At 44.6% G+C, this 21,486-nt stretch overlaps 1 protein-coding gene across 2 annotated transcripts in view; it reads left to right on the top strand.

Annotated features, from left to right (window-relative positions):
- SYT14 (synaptotagmin 14) overlaps positions 1–21,486 on the top strand; it is a 987,902-nt gene that overhangs the window by 942,033 nt on the left and 24,383 nt on the right. For both annotated transcript variants that reach the window (XM_069233958.1, XM_069233957.1), the window contains exon 7: positions 19,643–19,832. In XM_069233958.1, the coding sequence (XP_069090059.1) occupies positions 19,643–19,832 (190 nt within the window). The remainder of the gene's footprint in view (positions 1–19,642; positions 19,833–21,486) is intronic.

Genomic DNA, 21,486 nt, shown 5'->3' with positions numbered 1-21,486 from the left:
CTTTCATAGGGAGTCCTCACGTCAGAGCTCTACTCTGGACCTCTCTTCCTCCAACGCTGTCTTATCCCTCACTGGGCACACTGGTCTTGGGGAGTAGGCAGGCACTGGGTTTCCAGGTTCCAGGGCAGGTGTCCCCTTTCCCAGCAGGAAGTCTAGCAGGCTTGGGCCCCTAGTCCTGGTCACATTTAGTAGTGTTACAGAGCTTCCCCTCCTCATGCAACCTGTCTGGCTGCTCAGAAGAAGACAAGTTTTTGCAGTCTCAGACTCCCCTACTTTTAGTCGTTTTCCAGACCCAAAATGACATTTAGGGGGTCATTACAACCCTAGCGGATGGCGGAGAACCGGCGGTAAGACCGCCAATAGGCTGGCGGTCTTACCTTGGTGTATTATGACCATGGCGGTTACCGCCATGGTCATCCGCCGGTTCTCCGTCCCGCCCGCCAGGGGGACCTTGGTCTCCAGCCCGGCGGGCGTCAGTATACCGCCGGCGGTATTTGGACCCGGCTTACCGCCGTGGAGTTCCAGCGGTTTGAACCGCCATGAAATCCATGGCGGTAAGCACTATCAGTGCCAGGGAATTCTTTCCCTGGCACTGATAGGGTCTCCCCCACCCCGACTCCCTCCCTTACACCCCACACCACCCCTGCCACCCCCCAAAGGTGGCAGGGCCCCCCTCCCCACCCCGACCCCCAACATAACATTACTCACACACACCCGACACGCATGCAGGCACCACCAACACACACACGCACACACCCCGACATACATGCCTACATCCACACCCACATTCAAACATACACGCACACATCCATACAGACATACATACAGACATACACGCACTCATTCCCATACACACAACACCCGCAAGCATACACGCACTCACACACCCCCTCTACATACACACACGCACACCCCCATGCATGCACACAACACACAACCCCCGCCCTCCCCGCTCCCCTAACGGGCGATCGACTTACCTGGTCCGTCGATCCTCCGGGAGGGGACGGGAGCCATGGGGGCAGCTCCGCCGACACCACACCGCCAACAGAACACCGCCACGGCGAATCACAGGATGTGATTCGCTGGGCGGTGTTCTTTTGGCATGGCGGTGGAGGTGGAGCAACCTCCACTTCCCCGCCGCCCGCAAGTATGGCTGTTGGCGGCTCTCCGTCGGAATAACGACGAAGAGCAGCCAACAGCCATAATACGCCGAGCAGCAAACCGCCTGCACAGGCGGTCTTCCACACGGCGGTCCCTCGGCGGTCTTGTAAAAAGACCGCCGAGGTCGTAATGACCCCCTTAGTGTCTGGGTCTTTGAAGGTTTATGTTGGGGGTCTGCTTCTTTTAAATGAACATCTTTGCCCTTTCTTCCTCCTCCTGAGGAATGTCTGTCACAGCAGACAGGACTTTGAAGCTGATTAACCCACAATAAGATTCAGGGGAGTGACCATTATTCACACCTGGATGTCAGTCACAGTGATGTGTGCATCAAAAGGTTAATCATGGACCCTCAACCCTACTCCTTATCATTCCCTTGTCAACCCCATCTCTCTCTTCCTGAGATGAGTCCAGGCCTTTTCTTGTGTTCTATCATTGAATAAAAGAGCCCTTTGAAATGCACGGAGAGAAACTGACTCTCCCATCCTCAAGTGCATGCCCCATCCAGCTTACAGGAATGCCACAATACACAAATATGTCTGGAGGGATTTCTTTACTTATCATGTTTTCACCAAGCAGACCTTGACTTCCCAAAATGGAACCCAAGGTCCTCCATGTATGCACTCAGTATACATCCACAGCACATTCACTGCCCAGGACTGTTATCCTCATGTATCATACCACCACAAGCATACCCACATGCAGCACCTGCACTCAGCCTGCACACACTGTTCAGTATTGCAGTCTCTCTGTACTGTACTAGAAGGTGTTATTTTAAAAACACACACTGCTAGCACAGATACTTACCATGTGTGCACTGTACCTCACTTCACCTTTGGTGTAGTGTATTTCATGCAAGCGCACATGCATTCAGTACGTCTCCACCAAGCATGCACTTCTACATCAACCTGACATAGACCAGGAGTGAGATAAACACACAGCACAGAAGTTTTAAAAAGGTGAGTGAGCCTGTAGGCCTCACTTCAGTGACACAGGGTTAAATGGTGATCACTAATAGTGATCATTATACGATATGCTACCACCACTGTGCATGTGCTACTTAGCTCCTGGGCGATTCAAAGCTCCATCTTATTCATCTAGACAGGTTCTAAAAATCTCTATCACCTTTTAATGAAACCTCAGAATAGGTACAGAATGACCATGGAGCTGCATATGCTGTGCTAACACCCAGATCTCATATGCGAACTTTCATGACACAAAACATGTGTAGAGTAGGCAGCAGTAGAGCAGGTGTCCCTCAGGAACAGAACTGGTAGAGCACTGGCAGTAGCATCATAAACTACAGCTAAATAAAGCCATGTGGCAGCCTCCTTGAAGTGAAATAACAAGTAGAGAAGCAGGAGAGTAGAAACAGATACAATGCACATTGAGGTAGTTGATTCCTGAAGTAGGTATGTTACATTGACAATCTACCAACTATCTATCACTATGACTCTGCCACATCACTGTCTCTAACAATGCCCAATAAGCCTGCCAACAGGACCCACTTAGCACTTTCTATCAACAAGTGCTTTGGGAGTGCTCACAGTGTGACATTACCATAAAACTGTCAGGTTCCTTTGTGGAGTCCTCTGTGAAACATAAGCACTAGTAGTGAAATGCTATGTAGAAAGGAATGACCAAAGTCTCCTAAATTTGTAAATGTACTATCTCCCTATTCCAATGGTTTATGTTGATATCATTCCCCATATTTAGTGCAGAATCAACTAGGAATTGCAGGGATTCAACAGACCTTTGGCCGCATAGACAGCTATATAATGAAATTTTCAGGTCAGAACTCATTCAAAACTTTGATGTGAGACTACAGGAAATTGAAATGGATATAGAACCGTATTTCTACCTGTAGGCATCTTAGCACTGAGTCTGCTGTAAATGAAACCAAAACAACTTTCCTGAATTTTAATTTGAAAAAAGCCAGGTTTCAGTACTTTTCCTTAATTGCACATGCTTAGTCATAAATTTAATGTGCAAAGGAATTCTATTGTGCAATTTTTGTGTAACAAAAGTAAAGCTTCTACCTCTCCTGGATGCCCTACTTCTGGCTACCGCCACATTTCTAGCAGATGGAGATCGAAGCCTTTTACTGGGAGCATACCACAGAACTCTAAATGTGATACACTCTGGTCCAGAATTGTGTAGGGCCTTATTCACTAAGCATAGAACCATAAAAGCAAAGCATACTTTCACGGGAAGCCAATGCAGCTTGAGCAGAGCCTGGGATGCTGATTGAAACTTAGGACTATTGAGGAGCAGGCGAGCTGCTGCATTTTTAGGGTTTGTAATTTATTAAAATATTGCTGTTGCATATTCACAAAGAGGGCATTTCAGTAGTCAATTTGTGATAGTACCAGAGGAACTAGCACTGTTTTCTGCAAAACAGGTAGAATGTACTGAAAGATTTTCTTCAACGTTTTTAACATGTCAAAATATGGAGCGGTAACCTGACTCATTTGAACTTTTCATCAAAAATCCCTCCCCAATCCATTCCCTTTCTGGAGGGGAACAGGAGAGGTTCTATGTCCTGCAGCCACCTTAATGGGACCAGAAAGAGGTATCACTACCAAACAGTAGGACTTCAGTTTTTCCTGCGTTCACTTTTAGACAATTGCTTTTCATCAAGTTTCCAATTTCCATCATTCAGTTATGGTACCTGTTTGCTGCCTCCTCCTCATTGCTCATGAAGGAGACGATGATCTGGGTATCATCTATGTAGGATACTTTTGAAAACCCAAAAAAGTGGGAGAGTATAACCAAAAGTGTTAGCTAAATATTGAACAATGTAGGACTTAGTATCCCTGAGGGACCCCACAGGAAAGAGGAAATGGCTTAGAAACAAAATTGTTGTAACAGATTGTTCTCAGTCTGAAAGAAATTAACTTAATAGAGCCAAAGCCAATTTTATGATCCCCTGACCTCCAGACGTCCAATCAATACAGCATGATTAACGGTATCAAACACCGCAATAGGTCTAGCAAAATAAGTACTGCCCTGCTCTCGCATCTACTATTAATCTGATCTCCTTCATTGCAACAGCTAATGCAGCCTTTGAACTATGTCACTTCTAAAGCCAACCGGGGACAGATCTAACAAATTGTTAAATACGGAAGTAGTAAGTTCAATGTTCACAGCTTTCTCAAGAGCTTTAGTTGTTGGGCAGTCAGGAGATAGGGCGATCAGTAACTACTTAATGTCCTGCTGATTAAGTGAAGGTTTTTTTTTATTAATTGCAGCAGTGAAGCCCTTTTCCATGGCTTAGTAAATTGCCCTATCCTGATAATGCAACTAAGCAACTTTGTAAGTTATGGTCTCACTATTGGTATGACTTTCTATCTTTAGAAGTTGGTAGTAAAATGATTTATGGTGTAAAGTAGTAATTGCCAAAACTGGTAAGAGCAGGTTGATTATTATGCTGTTCTCTTCCATCACACTTCTGCCCTTGCCTTCCGGTTCATTTCATAGTGTCCTTTTTGTAGTGTTTCTGTAAATTGTTTCTTAGAGTCTCTGTGACTCTACTGTTTATAAGCTTGTATTTCAGTCTCATTCTCTTTCTGTTTTTTATTATTCAAGTACCTATATCTAACTTGGTGTATCACTCTCACTTTTGGGCTCCTGTACTTCCCACTTAAAAGGATTTATCATAAGTAGCAAGCGTGTTTTGATTCTCTTTCACAACCTCCTAGTCCCCTTGTTTGTCTACTAGACACTTTATGGTTGTTTGTTTGTGTTTGTCCATCTCTACCTGTGGCCCACTTGGTTTATCTCAGACTCTTTCCTTTTCATATCTTTGTGTCTCCCAGCATCTACCACACTGCACAGTGCCAGTCTTTCAATTAGCAGTTTGTTTCAACATTTCTTTTGAGTTACATTGTAGCTTCTTTTTGACTTACCTTGGCCAGATGTAGAATGTAGTGAATCTGCTTTTAATTTGGAGGAGCATCACCGTTATATGATTCTTTTACTTAACTGGGGGGATCAGATATACAACAGAATACATTAAATAAAGCTGGTATTTGCAAACCAAAATAAGACCACGTGTTTTAATAGTCACTCATTGTCAAATATGGAGACGGTTGTATTAATGTCTTTTAGAATTGTAAACTATTCTTGGTTTTGACATATTTCTATCCAGCCTCTTTAATACAAATAAGTCCATGCGGCCAACACAGCTCTCCTTAATTACATCAATGAAAAAAGGTGTCCTCCGTTCCTCCTGATGCAAGCTAACACTAGATTGGTGTGAAATCACTAATCTTCAGAGGATTGCTCTGATTATGTTAATCTGGGTCGAGCCTTCAGTGGTGGGGTGTTCTGCCAGGATCATCTCCACCCTGCTCCATCCAAGAAGGGACTCAATTATTTGGTAGCTTCCAAAGATGGGGTTGATTCAAAATGGATCTTTTGCGATCCATCCAAAACTCAAAGTAGCTGAGGTTCATGTTTTGGATAGTTTCATACACTGACTTCTAAATCAGCCATTTTTTCTCTTCTGTTGGTGTCAATGGCCCACTGGAGAAGCTGAAGCACCCACAACTGGTCTGTCTTAAGTTCAGTGTTGCAGGTCAGTTCTTCTCTGATCTTCTACAACTTTTCAAAGTAGAGTCTTATTGCTGACAAATTAACTTTTATGTTTTTTAGGTCATCTCGAGCTAGAAATAATTTTTACAGCTAGAAATGGTTGAACATGCAAGAATAATCGGCTGTGATTCTGGTTTCACCAGATGGGTGATACAGGTTTTCCATGATATGCAATATTAATTATGCAGCCCTTGGTGACTACAAGCACAGGACAAAAAATAATTTGTATCCCTTTATAAGAAGTTTGTTACATTCTATTTCAATTGACCTCTTCATACATTACTGAAGCTGAAACATCATCTTTCCCATAGGAAGTTTACTTGGTTGTGTCTACCGTATGCACAGTACCTTTCAAACTTGGCTCCTGTCTTCTTGGTTGGAATCACTTGGGCCAGTTGACTTTGCATACTCAAGAGTTTCTGTTCCTCTCTGCTTTATACTTTTTCATGTGACAATTTTGTGCTTAGTGGCGCTGAGCTGCACTCTTCATTTTTTAATTAGGTCTATTTGACATGCCATATCAAAGATGAACTGTGTCTTCAAGTATTGTTACCTAGGTGTTTTGTAAATTCCTTTTGGAGTGTTTGCTTTTATGGCTGCTGCTATTTCACAGCAGAACAGCCTGTGTCCATTTGAAACTGTTCTGTATGAAGTTTTCCTCTATTTACGTTTTGTCTTTCACTTTTTTCTTTCTTTGTTTCTTTGTTTCTTTGCTTCTTTCTGTTTTTCTTTCTTTCTTTCTTTCTTTCTTTCTTTCTTTCTTTCTTTCTTTCTTTCTTTCTTTCTTTCTTTCGAGCATTCCTTTAATCCCTCCTTCTTTTTCTTTTCCCTTTCCCTTTCCCTTTCCCTTTTTCTTTCTTGCCTCCTTTCACTCTTTTTCCTTCTCTTTTCTTCTCCCATTCTCTTTCTTTCCTTTTAACTTTCTTTCTTTCTCTTCTCTTCACTTTCTTTCTCCTGCCTTCTTCCATTATTGCTTTCTTTCTTTTGCTCTTTTCTCAAAGGCAAGAGACTGGAAGCCAATATTACAATGACTGGCCTTTTTAGGTCTGTGTTCGCCAAGCCCCTTTGATTTCACTATTTTCCTTCCTTCTGTCTTTCTTTTCTTCTCAAAGGCAAGGGGCTGGCAGACAATTTCATAGTGACTGGCTTTTTTAGGCCTGTGTTAGCCAGTATTGTTTGATTAAAAAAAAGTGTATCACATAGTTATTTATAAGCGGTTTTATCCACACTTCATCATTTGTTTGTGGTTATGTCATTCACATTTTTCTCCCACCCACTCAAGCATGCATCAAGCCCACTTCAGGCATTGGCTGACTTCACTGCGAGTTACAGGTGGCATCCACACACAAAGCAGTTCACTTTAGTGCCAGGGAGTACTGTGGTAATGTGTTTTTTGAGACCCCAAAACTTTTTTTGCCTGTAGTAAATGATGTTTTTTAGATTGATGAGGGCCAAGCATATTACCAAGCAATAAAGTTTTGCAAAACCTTGGCAAAACAACAATTGCCGGAAGTCAGAAGCCCAACGCCAGACCTACTGGCTTTGCCAATGCTTGTTTGTCACCTATAGACCCTTTTGTTTGTCACCTATAGACCCTTTAACCATTGAAATGCTGCTTCAGTTTTTTAAGGTTCTGGCAGCTAGATCTATATGAAGTCCAATATGATTGGACTTTAATCTATGGCTTTCAATGAAATCATCTCCCCATGTGTGAGATTAGCCTCATCATTCAAGTTCCTCATCAATTCTCTCTTACCTTTTTAGGGATCATTCCTTTGCGCATTCAGCAATCGATATGGCACCTCTGTGTTCAATGATTGTTGTACCTTCCCTGACCAGTATAAGTGGCAGCTCAACTCTTTTCTGGGTTGGTTAGTACAAAATGACAATGTCGTGCTCTAGGTCAACATAGGGCTTTGCTCCTAGAATATATCAGGGTTGCAACGGGGCTCACCTTTCGACTGAGCCTGGGCCTCTGCTTGCACACCTAGAGTGGCCTTGCACTAGGGCCAAAATAAAATGTCAGGATACCAGATACATGCTGAATGGCACTCAGGCTATGAAGAGGACTTTCCCATCCCAACACAGTTTGTGCAACCCATGTAATAGTTAATGGTTAATGACAAAATGTTACATTATACAATGAGTGTTAAAACTGATAGAAACCTTTGGTTGTTCAGTAACAAATCAAGCCAATTGTTTTGCGAGGACAGAGGTTCCACTACATGGCTTAACCTCACCCCCATCCTCCTCTTTAAAGGATGCCACAATCTGTAAGATTCGACCATGGATAAAGTGCCACCAAAGTTGGAATGATAGCCAACCTGCTGTTTGGTATACAATAACAATTAGACCTTGCCCTATTTCTGCTTGTCCACATTAAGAGATGGAAGCATGAAGAGTATTCGTGATGATGATCACTAGCCATTGATCAAATGTTCACATAAATGTGGTAGATGTAACTGTATCCTCCTTTTTAACTGTTTTGTGTTAAAATGTATTTAAAAGACTGAGGCACCCATTATGAGTTGGTCAGAATTTGATACAAAGATGTTGGGGTGGAGGGAATGGTGTTTACAATTTAATCACCCAGAATAAGGAATACCTGTTTGCTTCTGGAAATACTGGGCATTTTACAGGCAGACTTCCCCTATTCTGGGGAAAAATGCTAATACCATCTACCTTCTTTGAGCAGGTGGAACATGCCCGCTTGAGTGCAGCGGGAGAGCACACATGGGTGGGTGTCTGTGGTGTTTGGAGAAGCTTCTGACAGAGGGAGCATTGTCTGCTCCCCCATGTTCCTGCGCAGGTCTGACTGGAGCAAATCTTTGATCATGCCAACATCTCCTGGTGCTATAGCATTAAAGTCAGATCCGTTGACTCCCAGTCCAAGATTAGTGCAGTGTTTCCAGACTCAACAATTCCAGTCCTAGAGAGACTTATAATTCCAAGTTGCAGAATTTTAACTGGACATTATGCTCTGGGTGAGATACTACAACTCTTAATGAGGGCCTTAGGGCCTGATTATGAGTCAGATGGAGCCGTACCCCCGGTGGAATAACCCTCTGTCTGAACATGAGGAACCCCATGGTCCCGCATCGGTTTTCCTGGGAAATACCAGATCCAATTTTATCAGCTGGCAGCTATGAACATTAAATTAAGAAGCGGTTTTGGCTTGCGACAGCAGCTAATCCTTGCCCCCACAGAAAGTTTTCATTGGCAAGGGACCTGCCAACCCTATTCACTTTCCCTCTCTATCCTCCACCCCACCTCCCTTTACCCAGCCTCACAGGGAAGCCACTGCTCCCATGTACCACCTGCTCAGATCAGGTCATAATTGGGATCATTAAACCTTTTTAAATGGGATACTCAGTGTAATTCCTCAAGATAATTATGTGTGTGTGCACAGTTATTCCCCATTCTATAGAATCTTAGTAACAATAGGTGGAATTTCATATGGCAATACCAGCCAATAATAGTAGATCTTGCTGCAGGGAGTCTCCTCATCTAATAACTCCTAACTTGGAATTATGGCCTAAGGGCTTGATTACGAGTGAGTTATAGTGGTATACCCCTGTAGGCTACCACTCTGATCTCACCTGGCCTGATTTCCGAACCCATGCTTCCTAGGAGCGGTAATACTGGACCTGATTTTACCTGCTAGTAATTCCAGCTGGTACAATCGCATTAGGTTTTGGTTGCAACAGAATCCAAACCTTTCTCCCCTCGTCCCCAACAAACGTTCTCTTTGACAAGAGGGGAGATGCAATGCCACCCTTGCTAAAGCTAGTTTTAATTTTCTCTCCCTTGTTCTCCCAAAAATCCTCCGTTCATCCCTGCCCTGCAGAGAAGCTACTACCTGCACTTACGAACCGCTCATACCAGGTGGTAAATGGAGTGTAAATCCCTTGATATAGGAACTACCAGGCAGAACTTTGTGGTTGCATGGTTATTTCCCATTCGGAGAGGTCTAACTCATTATAGGTGGAATTCTCAGTGGAGATACTAGCCAGTAATAGTAATTCCCGCCTCTGGGAATCTCTGGATGGAATTCTGTCTAACTCGTAATCAAGGTCAAAGGGGGAGTATACAGCTAGGGATAAGCTCTAAATTCGAAGTCCTCACTGAGAATCTTTGTTTAATTTTTTTCCAATCTCTGAAGTTCCTCTGGACAACGGTGCATTGTTTTCAGACAGCGCACGTGTATTTGAAGCACCCTTTCCCCACAAAATCCTGTGGACTTTGTCTCCTTTCTGTGTTCTTGCGGGCAACGTCTTCTTTAGGTCTTGTAGCAACAGCTTTATTTTTTCTTTTGCCTCATGAAATCAATAAAACATGCATACATATATTAGTACGCAGAGGGGATTTGAGTCAGGAGTATTTAGAAGTAAGAGTGTAATAATAGTAGGTGTACATAGGAGCAAAAGTAAGCATACGTGGGAGTTAAAGTACGTGTACGTGAGAATAAAAGTAGGCATAAGAATTGGTAGGTGTAGACCAGAGTAGGGTAAATACAGGAGTACAGTAAAGCAAGTAGTAATAGCAGGAGTAGATGTAAGGAGAAGTAAATAGGAGTAATTAAAAGTATGAATAGGAGCAAAAGTAAAAAACATACATTGAGTTGCAAAAAGCAGTAGGGGGTTATGTAAGTAGATTTTTATTAGGCCAATCTGCCCCCAAGGGGGGCAGAAAGCACTATACGCCAGGGATTTATATTTTGTTTGCGTCAATTTCAGCCAAGGGGAGCAACGTCTTAGGCAAGGGTCGTTCCCCTGTGGGGCAAATTCATTTTCAGCCATTTCTGCCCCTGTTGGGGTCAGATCGGCCTATTTTTATTAGGCCGATCGGCCCCCACGGGAGCAGAAACCACTAGGCACCAGGGATTTTTTTTTGCGCCAATTTCAAACAAGGTGAGTGGCCCCTTAGGCGAGGGTCACTCCCCTGGGGGCGTAAATTTATTTTAGGCCATTTCTGCTCCCCTTGGGGGCAGATCAGCCTATTTCTATTAGGTCGATCTGCCTCGGGGGGGGGCAGAAACCACTTAGGCACCAGGGATTGGTGTGTGTGTTTTGTTTGGGGTAGCAGCCCCTTGGGCAAGGGTCGCTCCCCATGGGGGCACATTACTGTTGGCGGGCAGATCGGCCTTTTTTTGGACGGCCCATCTGCCCCCAAGGGGGGGAGAAAGCCCACCAGAGACCAGGGAAGATTTTTTTTTTCAAAATAAGAGGGTGAGGGTATGGTCCTACCCCCACCCCAAATAAATGGAGCCAAAGTTGTTTTGCCCACCAGTGGACAGATGGGGCCGTCAATTACCCCCGATGCACACCTCGGGGCTGAAAGTCTACTAGATGCCAGGGAATTTAAAAAAAACACAAAATAGTGTGGTGGTGGCTACTAACCAGTATGGGCATGGTTATGCCCTCACCCCTACTGAAGGGGTAACAGTCTTTCAGCTCTCCCCCTCACACCAAAACATCTTACCCCATGGCAAGCAAGAGGACTTCTGATTACTTTGGGTTTTGGTTTAACATTTGCGCCATGAGAGCTTGGCTAACTCTCATAATCGTCCCACTCAGAATGGTGAGAGCTGAACTTTTTGGACTTTGGGACACTGCCATGTAGAAAAATCCACAAGACCTAGAAACATCTGAAAACTAAACATCTGGGTGAGTCCAGGGTGGTGTGCTTCACATGCACCCCACACAATTTTCTTACCCACAGTGCCCTGCAAACCTCCAACTTTGCTGGAAATCACACATTTTTCCATATTTTTGTAATGGAACCTTCCGGAATCTTCAGGAATCCACAAAATTCCTACGAGCCAGCATTGTCTCATCTATACCTGTGAAAATTCTGCTGCACTTGTCAGCCTAAAAATGTTTTTTTTCCAAACTGCCCTTTTGGACCCACTTTGGTTCCCCCTCAATTCCTACATGTTTTTGGCTCCTTCGTGTTACAGGCACTTGGTCCACCTACACAAGTGAGGTATCATTTTTACCGTAAGACTGAGGGGAATGTTGTGTGGTAGGAAATTTGTCCCGGTGCAGTGATCCCACACCGAAATATGGGAAAAATCTGATTTTTTAGCTAAATTTGAGGTTTGCTGAGGATTCTGGATAAGAAAACACTGGGGGATCCACGCAAGTCACACCTCCCTGAACTCCCTCGGGTGTCTAGTTTTCACAAAAGTCTGGGTTTGGTAGGTTTCCCTAGATGGCTGCTGAGCCCAGGACCAAAAACGCAGGTGGCCCCCGCAAAAACAGGTAGGGGGTTATTCTAACTTTGGAGTAGTGTTAATCCGTCCCAAAAGTGACGGTAAAGTGACGGATATACCACCAGCCGTATTACGAGTTCCATAGGATATAATGGACTCGTAATACGGCTGGTGGTAAATCCGTCACTTTTCCGTCACTTTTGGGACGGATTAACACCTCCTCCAAAGTTAGAATAACCCCCGTAGTTTTGTATTTGATAATTTTTATGTGTCCAGATGTGTTTTGGGGCATTTCCTTTCACGGGCACTAGGCCTACCCTCACAAGTGAGGTACCATTTGTATCGGGAGACTTGGGGGAACGCTGGGTGGAAGGAAATTTGAGGATCCTCTCAGATTCCAGAACTTTCTGTCACCGAAATGTGAGGAAAAAGTGTTTTTTGGGCCGTATTTCGAGGTTTGCAAAGGATTCTGGGTAACAGAACCTGGTCAGAGCCCCACAAGTCACCCCATCTTGTATTCCCCTCGGTGTCTAGTTTTCAAAATGCACAGGTTTGGTAGGTTTCCTTAGGTGCCAGCTGAGCTAGAGGCCAAAATCCACAGCTAGGCACTTTGCAAAAAACAGGTCTGTTTTCTTTGGGAAAAGTGATGTGTCCACGTTGTGTTTTGGGGCATTTCCTGTCGCGAGTGCTAGGCCTACCCACACAAGTGAGGTACCATTTTTATTGGGAAACTTGGGGGAATGCTGGGTGGAAGGAAATGTGTGGCTCCTCTCAGATTCCAGAAATTTCTGTCACCAAAATGTGAGGAAAAAAGTGTTTTCTGGCCAAATTTTTAGGTTTCCAAAGGGTTCTGGGTAACAGAACCTGGCGAGAGCCCCACAAGTCACCCCCTCTTTGATTCCCCTAGGTGTATAGTTTTAAAAAATGGATGGGTTTGGTAGGTTTCCTTAGGTGCCGGCTGAGCTAGAGGCCAAAATCTACAGGTAGGCACTTTGTAAAAAACACGTCAGATTTCAATGTAAAAATGTGATGTGTCCATGTTGCGTTTCCTGTCGCGAGCATTAGGCCTACCCAGCAAGTGAGGTACCATTTTTATCAGGAGACTTGGGGGAACCAGAATAGCAAAACAAGTATTATTGCCCCTTGTCTTTCTCTACATTTTTTCCTTCCAAATGTAAGACAGTGTGTAAAAAAGACATCTGTTTGAAAAATGCCCTGTAATACGAAATTTCCTAGCTATCGTGAAGGAAAGTTTCAATTCTATTAAGGACACGGAGGCGAGGATTATGCAGATCTTTCTTCACTTTTTATTAAACAGCAAGTTCAAAGTCAAACAAAACATGAACAAAAAACTACAAGTTCCATGAGCCCGCCGCCATGGTAACGAGTATCCAATGAGGTGCACTCCTTCATGTTGGTATAAATATCCCGAAATGCGTCACACTTCCTCGACTTCACTGCGGAAGGAATCCTGGTAGAGTCAATTGGTTGTAGTTTCGAAACCTACAAAAGAGGTATAATTAGATGCTAATCCAATAGAACACAGAAACATACCGAAGGCAATAAAGTCATGAACCTTAACATACATTTAAATATAAAATGTAAATACATCTGAATCAAGTGCTGCCTAATGTAAATTAGAATATGAGCAGAATAACAAAAATAAAGGTATAAACGCAAGTATACTACCTTGCTACACAGATAGATGTAATCGGGAGGGAACATACCAGCGTAATGTATGTGGGTGGGATAATCCTCGCCTCCGTGTCCTTAATAGAATTGAAACTTTCCTTCACGATAGCTAGGAAATTTCGTATTCTATCACAGGACCGGAGGCGAGGATTATGCAAGTTCAAAGCTTACTCACCACTAGTGCGGCTGCTTCATGAATTGGTTTAAAGTAAAACTTCTTAAAAGTAGAATCTGAAGACCAATCAGCAGCATGCATGATGTCCTCTAATCCGCCCCCCACTTGTATGGCTTTGGAAGCCATAGCTCCCCGAGTAGAATGGGCGCCAAAAACTTGAATATCTATTCCTGCCTCAGAGAGAATCCATCGAATCCATCTGGCAATGGAAGGAGAAGAAACCGCCTTGAACGGTCTCTTTATAGAAATCAACAATTGATTCTCACCTGGAGGTCTACAAGAACTGGTCACTTCCTCATAGACTTTGAGACATCTAAACACAGATAGTTTCGGGGAATCAGGAAAAGCGGGATAGGATACCGACCTGGTATTAGTCTTTGTCCTCCTTGCAATAGTAAACGTGACTCCTTCTGGAGTAAAGACTCGAGCGGAAACATCCAGTGCTCTGATATCTGACACTCGCTTACAGGAAATGAGGCAGAGAAGCATGGCTAATTTGGCCGACAATTTTTTCGTCGACAAATACTGGTTGTCCCGCCAAGAGGATAAAAGATTAAGAACTAAGTCCACATCCCAGAGCTCCGAATATCTGGGTTGTGGAGGTCTGGAGAGTCTAATACCCTTAAGAAGTTTACATATCCAGGGATGCTCCCCGATCGGGAGATTGTTCAGGGGAGGGTGGCCCGCGGAGATGGCCGAACGAAAAGAATTGATCGTGCGATACGCCTAGCCGGATTTTGCTAATTCTGCAAGGAAATTGATGATGTCGGTAATACTGGCCCCCATGGGATCGCAGTGTTTGCCCACACACCAACGAGACCATCTATTCCATGCTGATCTATATCGTTTGCATGTACCAGGGGCCCAGGCCTGTGCGATGAAGTTATTAGCTTCCTGCGAAAGTCGGTTGTCTTGCCAACGATGCCGGAAATCTTCCAAGCTATGAGGGAAAGATGACCTAGAAGGACTAGAGGGTGACAGAAACCCGACGGATCCAGGAGTATTGAGGGAAAATCCGGGAGGCGAAGAGGACATTCGCACGAGAGTTCCAGCAGAGTCGGGAACCACGCCTGTGACCTCCACCAGGGGGTTATTAGAATCACCGTCGCCTCTTGGCGGCGAACTTGAGCAGCAACCCACGGGATAAGAAGAAACGGGGGAAAAGCATAACCCTGAAGGGTCCCCCAATGTTGGAGAAACGCATCTACTGCCGCCGCTCCCGGATCCGGACGCCAGCTGAAGTATAGGGGAAGCTGAGCATTCCAACGAGACGCAAAGAGATCCACTGAGCAGGGACCCCAACGATCCATGATCGCCTGAAAAACCGAGTGATGTAGTCGCCAATCGCTGGGATCCTGGAGAAACCGAGAATTCCAGTCTGCCCAGATATTCTGGGATCCCGGAAGATACTCTGCTGTGACTGAGATTTGGTGTTGAAGGCAAAAATGCCAAAAATCTTTCGCTAGTTCCGCTAGGGCTCTTGATCTTGTCCCCCCTAGACGATTTATGTATTGTACTGCCGATACATTGTCCATCCGTAGAACTACACATGAGACTTTGTCTCTCGTGAGAGATTTGATCGCAAATGATCCCGCCAGGAGCTCCAGGCAGTTGATATGCATGGTTAGTTCCTGCGGGGTACAGCGACCCCCGAACGAGATGTCCCCGCAACGAGCCCCCCATCCCTGGCGACTGGCGTCTGACTCGATCACCAGATCCGGGGCTGCTCCAAAAATGGCCCTGCCATTCCATGCCTCCATGTGGTCCAGCCACCAAAACAACTCCGTCCTTGCCTCCTGAGACAGGGAGATCAGCTCGGAGTACGTCACCCCTCGGCGAAGGTGAAACGCTTTCAAGCGTTGCAGGGCTTTGTAGTGTAGGGGACCAGGAAAAATGGCCTGAATCGAAGAGGAAAGCAGGCCGACCACTCTGGCTAACTGACGTAGTGAAATCTGGTCTCGTCGAAGGACTTTTCTCAGTTCCTTCTTTATCTTGGAAATCTTCGTCGTCGGGAGACTGAGAGACGCCGATCGGGAATCCACTAGAAACCCTAGGAAGATTAAAGATTGTGCTTTTATCCAAAGCTGAAAAAGTAGCCACAAATTTTCCTAACTCTTTCACAAAAGGGACGCCAAATAAATTGCCTTGGGCAACAGCCCCTGCCTCTGAGTTAGACAGTTCCCCTAACTTGGGGTCGATTTTGATCAATAAAGACCTGCGTCTTTCTGCAGAGATGGCACAGTTCGCGTTGCCCCGGAGACAAACAGCTCTCTGAGCCCATCCTGCTATGATGTCTGTCTGAAGGAGAGTGTTTGCTTGCTTGGCACGCTCCGCTAATTGAATAATCTGTGTGAGGGGACCTAACACATCAAGAAGTTTATCTTGGCATGCCCTCCAGGAGCGATCAATCCCTTTTTTTGGGATCCTTGGTATACTTGGCAAAAAACGTACACATTTTAGGGTCAATGTCAGGCGTAAAAGCGACCTTATCCGATAAAGACGGGCGTGGGCACTCCGCCCGTAGACGAGCTCGCACCTCTTTGTCCAGAGGTTGCCTAATTTTGCTGGCGACATATTCAGCTACCTTGTGGTCTGGACGTCACTCCGAGGAACGCGGATGGTAGATACCCTCCGGTTCAAACATATCGGAGTCAGAATCGCCGTGATCCGAAGGATCTGGTAGGGTAGCACCAGGACGCCAAGGGCGACCTGAGTCGTCATCCAAAGATGATGAGTCCTCATCTGAACCTCCCATGAAGCCTTTAGGGGATCCCAAATCAGGGTTCCATAGGTGGTGAAGCATGTCACCCATTACCCCGGGCAAACGGCCCTCCCGGGAGGGTAAGCGCTTATGCGCGCGCGCACTCTTGGGGTTGGATAAAAACTCACCATCCTCCAGGTGCCCCGCGTCGCGCTTGCGCATTTTCCTGGGAGCCGAAAGGGTAGAGGAATCACCCTCCGCTCCCGTCACACCAAACATGCCCGTACCCCTGGACACCTGTTCGGTAAGTTTAGCTACAGTATCCCTAAGAGGGGCTAAAGCGTGAGAAATAGCCTGTGAAAATAAAGCGTCCACCCCAGGGGGAAGGGTACGGTGAGAGGGACCCTCACCTGGGGACATGTTGGTAAAAGGTTCATTCACTTGAGAGGATTGCATAATGAGGACTGGACAGAGTATACACCCAACAAAAATATATATAATATATAGGGTAAATCCCTACCCTCTCTGTCACTCAAGTAAAGTCAAGAAATAATGCCTTCCCAATGGGGTAATCCTTACCCAAACGGGTGTCACAGGTAGGGAAAAAACTGCACCAGAGGCACGAAAACGTGCTACTGAGGTAAAAACCCTCAATTCTTAAAGAAAATAACAAACGTGAGGTGCGAGCGCCGAGAGCTGAGAGTAACACGCTCTCTGACGCTGAAAAACGCAGCGCGCGCGCCCTCTGGTGGGTCCGACGCGTATTTAAACACGCCAAGGGCGAAACAGAAAAATGAAACGCTCGAGCGGAAACGTCTGTTCCGGACCGCTCGTAGCAACGAACGTTGCTATAACAATTAAATACACGGAAAACACAATTGAAGCAGTAACGCGAGCCAACAAACAAACTTCTAACCGGAGGCAGAAAAAGGCACTTATCTGACTCGCAGCAGTGAAGAAAGAGGAAGTGTGACGCATTTCGGGATATTTATACCAACATGAAGGAGTGCACCTCATTGGATACTCGTTACCATGGCGGCGGGCTCATGGAACTTGTAGTTTTTTGTTCATGTTTTGTTTGACTTTGAACTTGCTGTTTAATAAAAAGTGAAGAAAGATCTGCATAATCCTCGCCTCCGGTCCTGTGATAGAATTCACGTGCTAGTATGTGCACCCCGGAATTTAGAGATGTGCAAATAATCACTTCTTCTCAACACCTTATCTTGTGCCCATTTTGGAAATACAAAGGTTTTCTTGATACATATTTTTCACTCTTTATATTGCAACAAATGAATTGCTGTATACCCAGTACAGAATGAAAACCCATTGCAAGGTGCAGCTCATTTATTGGCTCTGGGTACTTAGGGTTCTTGATGAACCTACAAGCCCTACATATTCCCTCAAGCAGAAGAGTCCAGTAGACGTAACGATATATTGTTTTAAAAAATCTAACATTGCAGGAAAAAGCTACAGAGTAAAACGTGAAGAATAAGGGCTGTTTGTTTCACCTCAATTACAATATTTTTTTACTTCAGCTGTTATTTACTGTAGGAAAGCCTTGTAGGACCTACACAAGTGACCCCTTGCTGAATTCAACATTTTTTCTACGTTTCAGAAATGTTTAGCTTTCCAGGATCCAGCATTGGTTTCACACCCATTTCTGTCTCTAACTGGAAGGAAGCTAAAAGCACAAAAAATAGTAAAAATGGGGTATGTCCCAGTAAAATGCCACAATTGTGTTGAAAAATGTGGTTTTCTGATTCAAGTCTGCCTGTTCCAGAAAGCTGGGAAGCTGGTGATTTTAGCACTGCAACCCCTTTGTTAATGCCATTTTCATGGAAAAAACCTCAAGCCATCTCCTGCAACCTTTTTTCCCATGTTTTAGAAACAAAATGACATTTTTGCTGTATTTTGGCTAATTTCTTGGTTTCTTTCAGGAGAACCCACAAACTTTGGGTACCTCTAGAATTCTAGGATGTTGGAAAAAAAGGACGCAAATTTGGGGTGGGTAGCTTATGTGGACAAAAAGTTATGAGGGCCTAAGCGGAAACTGCCCAAAATTGCCCAAAAAAAGTCTGGCACCTGAGGGGGAAAAGGCCTGGCAGCGAAGGGGTTAATGCCCAGAATTTGCTATATTCTACCGCAAAAGATGTTTCAGTGTCAGGCTCATCCAATGAATTGGGAAGACCTAAACATCTTAAATTGACAATTAACCATTTTATGTCTGTGCAGGATAAGTCATTCCCTCTACTTTTTTTCTAGTTTGTTTTGATCATTAAGCATTATTTAGAATGGGTACAAACCAAATATTTTGCACAAAATGCATTACCTAGCAATTTTACAAAACACCACCTGAGGTTTTTGCAGAAATAGAGCTAACTACTTAGAAAGATGGGAAGGAGAGCTATGGCGAATTCATCTGGTAACAGTATTTTTTATCTTTAAAGTGGCTGATAATTCTAGTCATTGTTCCATTTCTTTATAATGCGCCATCACCACCCATTGGTCAAAAGAATGGCAATTACTAGTCTTATTGGCTTGCTGTATAGTGTTTTAAACTACATCGAAATAGTTTTGTTGAAGTTGGTACAATGACCGATTGAGTTGGATGGCTAGTAATAACCCGGTGCCCAACAGCATGATGGAGCAGGCAGATCGTGACGATTACATCCCTTAGCCATAACCTATGGATCTCTATAACTCCCTAATTTCACAGCCAATCAATTTGATTCTGTTGATTTGAGAAGTATGCCCAGACTATCCCTGGATTCACTTTTAGGAATACATTATGCTGGAGTGACACTGGATATGTCACTCTTCTATTACTGTGTACACAGCCAGAAACTGAAACATATGGCCTGATTTAGATCCTGGCGGAGGTGAATACTGCATCACAAACGTGAGGGATATCCCGTTCACTGTGAAGGATATCCCGTTCACCGTATTACAATCCCATTATATCCTGAAGCAATCATAATATGGCGGACGGGATAACTGTCACGTGTGTTGTATACAGTTATACCGTCCGCCAGGATCTAAATCAGGCCCTGTGTCTTTAAGTTCTTTGTTGGTAAATAACTTTGTAAAGTCTCGTTTCTATTTCTAGGGTTGTGACTCCCAGATGAGCACGTCAGAAATGTCTTGCAGTGAAAGCACTTCTTCATGTCAATCATTAGCACATGGCGCTGCTCCGGAAATCCTGATCGGTCTTCTGTACAATGCCACTACTGGAAGGCTGTCAGCAGAAGTGATAAAAGGCAGCCACTTCAAAAACCTGGCAGCAAACAGGCCACCGAGTGAGTATAAACCCCATTCACCCTTTTTAATACATCAAAATTAAAATGAGACATATGAATTATAATAGTAACCATCAGGTAATCCGTTTTAACAATTACATGTGTTGCATTGTAATGTAGTAAACACTTAGGCCCATATTTATACTTTTTGACGCTAAACTGCGCTAACGCAGTTTAGCGTCAAAAAGTTTTGCGCCGTCTAACGCCATTCTGAAGCGCCATGCGGGCGCCGTATTTATTGAATGGCGATAGCCGGCGCAAGCAGACCGGCGCTGCCTGGTGTGCGCGAGAAAAACCACGTACACCAGGCAGCGCCGGCGTAGGGGGAAAATGGCGCATGGGCGTCTTAAAATGGGGCAAGTCAGGTTACGTCGAAAAAATCGTCGTAACCCGACTTGCGCCATTTATTTTCGACGCCCATCCCCCATCAACATGACTCCTATCATTGTAAAGATAGGAGTCATGCCCCCTTGCCCAATGGCCATGCCCAGGGGACTTCTGTCCCCTGGGCATGGTCATTGGGCATAGTGGCATGTAGGGGGGCACAAATCAGGCCCCCCTATGCCACAAAAAAAAAAAAAAAAACACTTACCTGAACTTACCTTAATGTCCATGGGATGGGTCCCTCCGTCCTTGGGTGTCCTCCTGGGGTGGGCAAGGGTGGCAGGGGGGGTCCCTGGGGGCAGGGGAGGGCACTCTGGGCTCATTTTGAGCCCACTTGTCCCTTAACGCCATGCCTGACCCAGGCGTTAAAAAGCGGCGCAAATGCGCCGTTTTTAGCCACGCCCACTCCCGGGCGTCTCTTTTGCCCGGGAGTATAAATACCACGTAAAGGCCTGGGAGTCATTTTTTAGACGGGAACGCCTCCCTTGCATATCATTAACGCAAGGAAGGGGTTCACGCTAAAAAATGACGCACATTCCGGGAACTTTGGCGCTATTCGCCTCTAACGCCATAGTATAAATATGGCGTTAGTTGGCGTTAGTTTAGCGTCGAATTTGCGTCGAAAAAAACGACGCAAATTCGGCGCAAACAGAGTATAAATACGGCCCTTAGCATCTCTAACACAGGCGTAGGGCAGCAGCGCTGCTTTGATTTTGGGTAGTGACTAGCCGCTAATTCTTAGCAGAGCACAGATATCAGAATAAAACATGAAAGAGACAATGTAGACCACATCAGCGTTAACGTGACAGACATGTTGCTTTTTACAGCGAATGTCACTAGTTCTGTCTGTGCAATTGTTTTGTTCAATTTGTTCAATGTGGCGCATTTCTTGACCAAGTGGGATCCATGTACAAATATGAATGCGCATGCAATTCAGAGATTTTTGACTAGCTCATAAATGCTATAGTTCAACTCCCAGTGTCACCTCGATGCATGCATCAATCATTGGGGTAAGAATATGAACAGAACTAGATTGAAAGTATAAATGAGTAAACCATACCAGAGGATGGGTCGTTCCCTTTGACTTAATTTAATCAAAGCAAGACAACCCAACATTCTGTTTTGCAGCCCTCTTAATTTGAAACTACAACTTCGTTTTTGCTGGTGAATTGATTCTTCGAATTATTCAGTTGTGCTGAATATTACTTGTACGTCCTTGACTAGAACAGAAAAATATATTATCTTAATATAAAATGTACAAAATAAGTCC

Source organism: Pleurodeles waltl, chromosome 5 (assembly GCF_031143425.1).
Source record: "Pleurodeles waltl isolate 20211129_DDA chromosome 5, aPleWal1.hap1.20221129, whole genome shotgun sequence".
Lineage (NCBI taxonomy): Eukaryota > Metazoa > Chordata > Amphibia > Caudata > Salamandridae > Pleurodeles > Pleurodeles waltl.
This window is presented reverse-complemented; position numbering and strand designations above follow the sequence as displayed.